Source organism: Pseudomyrmex gracilis, unplaced genomic scaffold, assembly GCF_002006095.1.
Source record: "Pseudomyrmex gracilis isolate BER0280 unplaced genomic scaffold, ASM200609v1 scaffold_226, whole genome shotgun sequence".
In the NCBI taxonomy this organism is placed as follows: domain Eukaryota; kingdom Metazoa; phylum Arthropoda; class Insecta; order Hymenoptera; family Formicidae; genus Pseudomyrmex; species Pseudomyrmex gracilis.
In genome coordinates, this window is record NW_018020810.1 from 209,125 (window position 1) to 219,830 (window position 10,706).

General features: G+C 36.6%; 1 protein-coding gene across 1 annotated transcript in view; it reads left to right on the forward strand.

The window, feature by feature from the left end:
- The window catches only part of LOC109858824 (dipeptidase 1-like), a 50,554-nt gene that overhangs the window by 34,560 nt on the left and 5,288 nt on the right, over positions 1-10,706 (forward strand). The window contains exons 5-7 of the mRNA XM_020436458.1: positions 2,337-2,469; positions 5,292-5,442; positions 8,433-8,502. Coding sequence (XP_020292047.1) covers positions 2,337-2,469; positions 5,292-5,442; positions 8,433-8,502 — 354 coding nt within the window. The remainder of the gene's footprint in view (positions 1-2,336; positions 2,470-5,291; positions 5,443-8,432; positions 8,503-10,706) is intronic.

Here is a 10,706-nt window from a genome sequence, read left to right on the forward strand (position 1 = left end):
GTGTTCTTCTTCGAGGATACGTTTTCTTCGCCTATATATATATATATATATATATATATATATATATATGTTTCTCTCTGTCCTAGATTTCTCGAAACGTTGCACCTCTATCGAGCGGATATTTCTGTTGGCAAGCATCGCGTGTTTTGAAACCTCCAAGTCCTCTCTCAGCCAGTGTTATCCCGCTTTCTTTCTATAGCTTTTCGGCTTTATATATCCAGCGGTATACGTAATGTCATTATTAACTGCGATTCGCCATGCTACATGCGTTCGCGAAATATCCGCTAAGATAAAAAAAACTTCGTTCCGCTTGCTCGCGATCTTCTTTGTTTTTTTTTTTTTTTTTTTTTTTTTTGCAAACGCTAACTCTCTCCGTCAGTTAGCGCGGCGTCGGATTGTTAGAATTCCCGCGTGTCTATTTTGCGGCGAAACGAACAACCTCTCACATCCGCGCGCACATCTGCTGCGCGATGTACCGGAGAGATATCCGCGCGGAGAGAGCGTTCATGTGAAATTATCGTGAAAAGAATTTTTTTTTTTTTTTTTTGAATTTGCATAGCCATTGTCACTCGGTGATAAAACATGTATGTGCATTTTTTCTTGATCTTTTTCAATTGTACCAGCGTGTCGGTTACACATTTGTGCGACAAACATTTTTATGCGTTATCATCATCGTCAGTCGTGGTACCAGAAAGATCGTGTACGTTCTGAAATGTCCTTGCTCATTTCATAAACGTATCTCTTTGGAGAATGGCGCAGTGGTTTCCTCTCGCCTTCTGCACCGCCGCAGCGCTGTTACATTAATAAGTCAATGCGTCCTGCTGCAAACGCATGACATCTGGTTGGACTTTTCCGGTACACTCTCGTGCGAATTATATCGAGAGCGTGGACTTGTAAAATTTTAAATAAAATTCCAAATCACCGGAAGTGTTTATAAGCACGTCAAGCTGATTCGGGGATTTGATTTTCAATCAATAGACTCGACTGAAAGAAACCGGCCGAAAAACAATCCGAAGGCGTAGATTCGAAGACTCGGGATCTTCCTACTCGCTCTGTATACGATATTACATTAATTATGTACGCACGTCGCAAAACACAGACGCGCGTGTGTGTTTCCTGCTATCGCTTCTCAACGCAACTTTCCCAACCGTGGCGGTATGCGATTAGCAATAATAACGTTGACGTCGAACAAGGGCTGCGCAGTGCGAAAGGATACCAATCGCGTTAGACTACACCTGGAACCGAAATTCAATATTTACGCCAGCGTGCGCGGCAACTTGGCGCTAATTAGACCGTTCGAGTAATTGGTAACGCTATCTCTCTCTCAAAGCCAAGAGGGAACGCGGTGAAATTCGGAGGCTATTGCTGTAGATATTTCCTAGATGCGACTAACCATCGCGTTGAGCGATGCGTGTCGATACTGACGTACTTGATCGCTCAACGATGCGTATCGGATGCTCGACCGATCCGAAAATTAAAAAAAAAAAAAACACACACGAGCGTTTAACTCTCTCAAACACGTCGAATATTTATTCCGATTGAATACGCGGAGATCTCGTCTCATTTGTTATAACATAAAAAATTAACATCGATTGACATAAAATCGATTTTACGTTCTAGCAAGTAAGACTTGTATTTGATACTGATTATTATCTTTTTTTATTGTTTTATATGCGACTACCACATTTGTAAACATTAGTATTTAAGATGCAATTGATAAGGGCTTAAAATATAGCCGAAACGTTTTGTTTTAAAAACTACTTTGTAGCATATTTATTTATTGCACAACATCCTGCACTGGCTCAATATTGCCGTTATTTCAAAAAATCAACTGTAAATTTGAGAAAGAGCCTGAGGTGACATCCTCATATCTTCACTATAAAAAATTAACTTTTCAAATTAACATACAAAGATGTTTTTTCGGGTTTGAACCGCGTTAGTGTCATTTTTATACCGACGTTTCGTGAACATTACAGCTCACTTCATCAGGGTTTGAAGAGCAGCCTAATACTGTAATCTAATGACACTAACGCGGTTCAAACCCGAAAAAACATCTTTGTATGTTAATACTACACATCGCGAAAGCATCAAATATCAACTTTTCAAATTCTTGTGACAAATATTCATATTTGTTTCTAACTTCGTCGAATTGCAAGCGAATTTTATTTATCAAAGTAATTGCCTTATAATTCGTCAACTTGTACATTTACGTACAAAAGTTTGATGTGTGGAGCGCAATATCTAGATATAAAAAAAAAATTGATCTAACAACAAAATCTAATTTTTGCACTTGATAATAAGCTTGATAATAACGCCAGCAATATATTTCCTTCTAGTTTTGGTCTGCGTACGTTCCTTGTGGTGCCGCTCAGTTAAACGCAGTTCAACTTTCATTGGAACAGATCGATGTGATTCGTCGTCTTGCCGAAATGAATGCTCAACATTTAACTTTGGTTACTTCTGTCAAAGGTAAATATATATACACACACACACACACACACACATTATAATACTCATTTATACTTTCGATATTCTTGCAATCTTTATACCGCATGCAGTTGTTACTGTGTAATTATATATGATACTTTTGTCTCTCTCGTATGTCAATCGTATGACTGTAATCTTTTTGTCATAGTGATTATGACTCTTGTTTTTTACTTTTTCTGGATTCAATTCTATTCTTCTTGTCAGAAGGCTGTCTTTGTTGCGTCGCATTACCACAATTAGATTCCATTTCAAAGAAGTAAATTTTTCTTTGTAAACTGAAAGAATTTTCATATTAAACGTAACACACAAACACACATATTCTCTATAACCGTGGCTATACTAATAGATGCGAAAGCGATCGTGGAGAAAGTTTCTCATTGAGACGACTCGAGAGGATAAAGGACCGCTATTAATTGCTCGACTTCTCCAAGTTGTGGACGAAAGTCGTTATTGGATTCGATTTGATGGCATAACTTCGTATTGTGAAAGATTTATCGTCAATAGACAAAAGTAAGCTATCGGCCGCACCATAATCGAGGAAGAGAGAGAGAGAGAGAGAGATTCCTATTAATTCAAACAAGAAGCCACAACCTGACCTCTTGGAATTTTGGTAGAACTTGCTTTGTGTGTAAAAAACTTAATTTCTTAATAATAAAAAGTGAAGAGATTGCAAATTAATGACGATACATACATCGACATTTAAATAATTAGTTTGAGAAAATGGTTGACAATGACACATCCTAACAATGATATTCTCAAGATAATTAAAATTAATGAAACTAAAATTTCGACGTATGTTGACAAGAAACGCTTCAGGTGATGTCTCTAGTGCAGAAAAGTCTGATTATATTTTTTTTTGCAACAATATACAAATCACATCTAAAACTAGATCGACAATTAAGCTTGTGTGTTGAAAAAAAAAATCAAGTCAACATATGCGCCCGAACTGCGAAAGAGGGAGAGATGTGAGAAGCGAGCGTGTGTGAAGAAATGAAACTGGCGTTTCTTCGTAATGAAATTTACCGCGAGTAACCCCCGGTCCGGAAAGCTGTCAGCCATTTTCATAAGTTCGAGAAACTTCGCCAAGCGAGAAGTGAAAAGGAGGTCGCGACATGTGAAAAAGGCAAAAGGTGGGAAGCACAAGTATAATATCCAACAATATATACAATCGATGACGAAAACCGCGCAAACTCTTTGACAATTTACCGCGCCTCGGAACAATCAACAAAATGTCATAATTAAATCGATACAAGTAAAGAAAAATTTGCAAGATACAATTAATAACAAAAAGAAGAATTTCATAAAAAGCAGAGAAGGTAGAGAGAGAGAGAGAGAGAGAGAGAGAGATAAGTATATTCATTAGATTCTTTTTATTTTTTTGGAAAGAAGCAAGCTGTTTCCGAGCGAGCTGCGTTCAAAGCAGCAAAAGGTAAAGAACACTTACAAAAGAAGATTACCAGCTTTTTAATTTTCGAGATCAGTGGCGCGTTTCTCAAAAGATAGCACACGGCGCTTTCTTGTATCGAGATAAAACGTATTAAATCCTATTATATATTATAAAAACGCTTTAGCTTCTTTCAACAGTATTCAGGCACAATAAAAGCGTAAATCAGGCGTGTAAAAAAATCTGTTAAATTAATAATTTTTTCTCTCGTATTTTTTCATAGATTCTCTTTGAAATTATACTCGGCGCTCGCGAAGCGCGTTTTTACTGAATGTACACATAAAATATTACAAGAGTGATCTGACGCAAAAAAAAATACGTAATATATATGTGATATAAGAGTGATATGTGTAACAATAAAAAAAATAAAAAAATTGCGTAAATATTGTAAATCCACACATCGGATATCTTGCGTCAGATGTGCGCGTACATGATGCACCGTAAAGTAGATTTGAAATTCCGGAATATGTAGTTAAATAAATAAATAAGTCTCGCGTGGATCGCGACACGAATATATTCGATGTAAAACACGATAAACCAGTCGACTTAAAACCCCCCCGTCGTCGTCTCTCTCTCTCTCTCTCTCTGATGCAGTCTGAAAGTTTCAATGAGACGATCGACAGCATTCCTGAAAGCACTTCCAAAAGCGGATCTAAAAGCCGATTTTTACCGATCTTTGCATTCACTTTCGACTTGCTCGAAGCGCGACCGAGTTTCCGAGATTTCATCCAATCATTCATTCACCACCGGTCAGATCATAAATAATCGATGAGTGTAATATCGGGAATCCTCTTGCTTAATTTACCCAAAGTGTCGTTTTATTTTCGTTCGCTGAAACGAAAAAAAAAAAAAAAAAAGAAAAAAGCAATTATAAAATCCGCACCGCGCCTCCCGATGGGATAAGCGCGACAAAAAAAACTGGACAAAAAAACTCGGGTAATTTACGGAAGAAACGTAATTCGGCCGAGAGCAAAGTTCATTGAAGATAATTTCAAGTTCTCTGTAAAAAAAAAAAAAAAAAAAAATGGATGGGTCTTGAATAACTCGTGTACACACTTGAATGTTTGCCGAGTGAGGTTTTGAGTGTTCTCAGTTCGTCAAGTTCGTCGCAGGTGGTTTTTTTAGCATCTTTATCGTCACACATGAAAACGCAATAGACTTTTTTTTTTATTTATATATATATATATATATATGAGACTGTAGTGAAATATAGTTACTTGAGAGAAAAAAAGAGATGAAAAATCAGAGCAATGAAGAAAAAACGCGATATATCTCATTTATATATATATATATATGTGTACATTGAGAGAAATAAAAAAGATGACTAATGTGATAATGGAGATGATTAATGTGATAATAGGTCTCATCGAAGCGCACAGAGAAGGAAAAATTGCAAGTCTTATCGGAGTGGAGGGTGGTCATTCCCTGGGGAATTCTTTGGGTGTTCTTAGGACATTTTACGGCCTGGGAGCGCGATATCTTACTTTGACACATGCGTGCGACACCTCCTGGTGAGTATAAATTGCAAATGTATCGGAACATAATATTTTACTTCTGTCAACATATCACACACTGACATATATATAATTTAACATAATTCTCCGACGCGCTGCAAGTTATCCGTATATCGGCACTATACTTTTATTGGAGTTTTATCAAGTTAGCACCCAATTTCTCTACGTTGTTGTTTTTACGAGATTAAGATTCTGCAAAATATCTCGTTGTTTTGAGACATCGTTCTTTCGTCGCGTACTATCTTCTTGCATCCTCGCGCTCCAGAAGTTTTCTCGTGTACAAGACACTCGTTCATCGAGTGTCCGCTGCTTTTTTATTTATTTTATTTTTTTTTTTTTTTCTACCAGATACTCGTTGTGCTTCGTATCACGATCTACTCTTAGACGCAAACCAATTCCACGGTTGATCGGCTTAACCGAAAGCCGAAGTAACCTGAAATCTAGGCGCTTGGAGGTCCTTTAGTAATTTCGAAAACATCCTCCCCCAAAGTCTTTCTGCTTATTTCCTGGCGCGGCCGAAAAAGAAAATTACGACGACGACGACGAGAAAAGCTTTGTTTCGTCGCGAGAAAAGGAGAGAAGAATAACATTTTCTTATATCGCAGAAAGATTTCTTTCATTCGTCAAAAGTCGATTTTCTCAAATTTGTTTTTCTTCAATTCACTCTACGCTATAATCACATTATTTAGTTATTTCAAATCCATTACGTATTTTCTTTACTTGTTGTTTGTCTGACATTCGTTCTCTTTGATCCGCTGTATTGTTTACTTGTGTTTATCTCTCTAAAGAATTTATTTCATAAAGTAAATCCTTTTGTATTTATATATATATTTTTTTTTATTGTTTACTTGTGTTTATCTCTCTAAAGTATTTATTTCATTAAGTAAACCTTTTTGTATTTATATATATATACGTATTGTTTACTTGTGTTTATCTCTCCAAAGAATTTATTTCATAAAGTAAATTCTTTTGTATTTATATTTACAAATATATTATCAGCAAAAACATAGAAAAAGAGAGAGAGAGAGAGAGAGAAAGAAAGAGAAAGACAATAATTTGTCGTTTAATAGCATAATTGAACTTTTGCGTAAGTTTTTTGCACGCACACACATTTATTTATTTATAACGCAGCTGCTTTTAAAAATATTCTTCTCTCTTTCTTAAAATATTTCACGCTATATCTTTTATGAATAAAAGAAATTATGTTCGTAATTCTCATTCTACGTATCCTCCCCGCAAATCTTGATTTATATCTCGAAAAATGACGTTAGATTCCTCGGGATGTAAAGTACGACAGTGATATCACTAAGACCAACGCCGCTTTAACGTCCAAGTATTATACGACAATGGGCACCGACCTGGTTTGCTGTTCTCTTTCCGATTCTCGCCTGTTTTATGTCTCCCTCGACACCGCGACGGTTACCGCAATAAATAAGAATCGAAGTTACACCTTGGGCCATCGTGCAAATCTCTCTTCTCGCGCGCGCACACGCACACACACACACACACACACAAGAAAGATAGTACGCGTATTTTTCTTCCCTGACTTCCCCTAATTTAAGTTAATGTTATCTCACGACACGCACGATATGAAAGACAATATCTTCTCTCGCTATCAAGTCGCATTTTGTCAGAAATATCACAACTAGAGTATTTGTTTCGAACATTGGTATTTTTTTATATCACCGCACGTGCAATAAGTATGTTGAAAAAAAACATCAACGTAGGTATGTTTTTAAATTAAAAATCAAGTACGCGTCTAGGATAAAAGCGTTAAATGATATAAAATTCCTTTTTCCGCGTGTGGAAACGGGAATAGGAACGAGAGTACGTATATAGTATACAGGGATAGGTGGAGGCGTACGGTTATGCAGTCCGCAAGCATAGGCAGCATCTCAACGAAAAATGTCGTAAAACCGCGGTCCCATTTCTGCGCCCTGAGATTTCCGGCCGTACATGAGGAAAAACGCGCTTTTATTGGAACAATATCCGAATTGCTTTCGGACGTGTACCTGGGATTTAATGTTAGCTTCTGACCTTATTCTCTCTCGTCTCTCTTTGTCTCCGTCCGTTTCGATCGCGTAATCTTTGTCTTTCCTCTGGGAAACGCGCGAGAGATAGTCGGCCTGATTAAATTTTCCACAGTTCTAGATGACGAGATGTCGAATCATCTCTCTTTGGCATTTTTCATCGCGAATTTGAAAATCGTTTGCGCTTTATATTCGCACATATTTATTAATTTGTTTTGTTTTGTTTTTTTTTTTAACTCACACTTTCCTTTTATCAATATTTAAAATATATATGTATATTTAATTCAAACATCCATATTCAATAAGTAGTATTAAAATATGTGCGTGTTCATACATGCAATATGCACAACTATTAGTAGATACTTTTTTTTAGAAATTTGCAAAATATCAAATTTTATCGTAAAAAGCGCAAATGAGAATCTTACGCAGATATAGTTAATTAGATATAAGTTAAAAAATGTTACAAAACTCTTATTTAACAGAATCAATATATATTTTGTCCGCCATATTAGAATATTGAAAATATTAAATCGAAGGTTTGGAAAGAGAACACGTTATAATCTTTCACGCGGCATCGGATCGATCCATAAGAGCACGTATATTTTTTTTTACAAATCTTGACAAAATATAAAACAAATAAAAGAAACTACTTATTTTATTAATTAATTGTATCTATGAAATATCCCAATTGGCAATTGTTGTGTGCGATTTGTCGCTGATTATTGCGGAAATGTTGATTAAGATTTTTACGTGTTAACTCCCGTGAAAAATTAATATAATGTAATAGAAATATGTATATACTGTTCTAATTCCAATACTTAAGCAAAATATATATAATTTGCTCGATGCCCAGACAAGCTTGTCCGTCGAGAGAAAAAGTAATTAAACCATTCTCTTTGATTATTGCGACGAGAGAGAAATCTAAAATCGACGTTGTAATAGACATGTTCTTGGCAGGGCAGTCTGTTCTGTTGGTGAAACGAACAATACTCAGGACTCCACGCCGGGCCTCAGCGAATTTGGAAAGGTGAGTCAACACATTTTATAACGTACCACTCCAACGCGAATACATCTCTCTTCCGGTGAACTGAGAAATATCCAGTTCGCAAAAAAAAAATGTTCGCATGTATTACATTTGTGTTTCCGGAAGACCCTGCGCACGTTTTATGACCGCGGGACGGAGTCACGCGACACACATATCCCGGGGAAAAATAATATAACTCCAGACTTTCGACCAAGAGAGAGAGAGAGAAGCGTCTTTCCTCCCTCTCCCTTCGCCACTGTTCCGCAAAACAACCGAGTAAAAGAGAATATACACACATATAGAGAGTTTGTACTTTCACTACAAGCTCTGAGCGCGTTATAATGCAAATATTGTATTAAATGTTTGCAAGTTTTTCACGGAGATAATATATGTGAGATTCTCTCTCCCTCGGGAAAGTAGATTTCATCAACGCGGAATATCATAGTGGGGCAAACTGCCGAGTACAATTTATGATAGTAGTACGCTAATTTCGTAATCGCCCGCACATTAGATAATAATTCCCACTAATAAAATATGTGTAACACACGCGATATATATGATTAAGATAATAATATATTATATATAAATAGGATTACAGCTCGAAATATGATTACGCAACGTTTTCGCAAGTTTTGTATTTAAAATTTACGAACTGAAATTGAACTGTTAATTAAAAAAAAAAAAAAAAAAAACAAATGAAGTAGCCGTAATATCTGTTTAGACTACTGATTCTCTCGCGCGGAAAATCTAAATTTTTCAAATCCAGACGAGCGAAAAAGCGTTATCATTTTCGAATTTTTACGACGAGATTTAGATCACGACTCTCTCTATATATCGCGTGTCTCAATAGTTCGCGAATTATTTTTCCACGTTGTAACCGGGGGGAAAATGATCGTCAACGGACGCGCCGACCGATCGCATTTGACCTACATTCCATTTATCACACTCCCGTCGTTCCGCTCGCGCGTTCATAAAATTATATCTCGACCCACTTTCGCATGTGGAATTCGTCGAGGGATTTCGAGCGTTAACGCGCAGAGGTTCGACGATTTCGTCGGACGGAATTTCTCTCGTTTCTCGCGGCATCACCGCGTGAATCCTGAAAAACCCCTCCTCCCCCCTCAAAAAGAAAACTCATAAAGAAAAGAAACAAATTCTTCCTCGCGCGGCGAGCGATGTATCGATATTGTGTTTTGGGGTCTTCGTCGAAATTCGTGGTCTTGCAACTGATTTTGATTAAGAAAAAAAAACCGAAAAGAAAACAGAAGAGCGCTCAAGAAGATCAGACGGAGAAGAAAAGAAAGAAGCGCGAAATCGAATCGAACCACTTTTACGATTAACTAAACTATTGAGAGAAAAAATCTCGTTTTTCAAGCGCGAAACGTACGTTATCTTGTTTGTTACGCGAACAACAATCGCTTAGCACGTTCCGTAATTTGTTAAAACGTACAAATAATAAGTATACAATATTTTATCATATTGACTGCTGCGTAAAATTGTTGCATACGAACATTTCTTTACGAGAAAATAAAATTTCGATAGTTTATACAGAAGTAACGAGTCATTCGACAATTTACCAAAATATTTTTACCAAGAACCAGTGAAATTGATGCAGGTCTTGAATTAAATAAAATTATCGCACCGTGTAGCAATTTATATATATATATATATTAGCAATTTATATATAAATATTAATTTATATATTTATATATAATTTATATATATATATATATATATATTGGGGTGATATTGATTGTCGATACTTCAAAATTATTAACTTAATACTGTTCTAAGCGATTTAAGATGGAAGATTCATCGAAATCAGAAGGCCACAAATACACTAAGCTTGATCCCGCACGTTGCTTATTGCCAATACGTTGAAGCTTTTTCCCCGCTGTTGCATGATGGAACGAGCGGTTGCTCCTACTACTAATGTTCGCTTGTGGCTGAAATGCCGGAATTTTCTTCGTTTCTCGTGATATTTTTCTCTAACTCTCGTTCCCTTACTCGTCTCGATCCTTCCTACGTGTTTTTGTGACGTAATCGAGGCACCTTACCGTTATGCCGGGGATAAGATCAGACCATTTCATTCGATACTCCGCTTCGATCAGTTTGGAAACGCTTTTGATTGCTTATTTATATGCTACCTATCTAGTAGAGAGAGAGAGAGAGAGAGAGAGAGAGAGAGAGAGAGAGAGAGAGAGAGA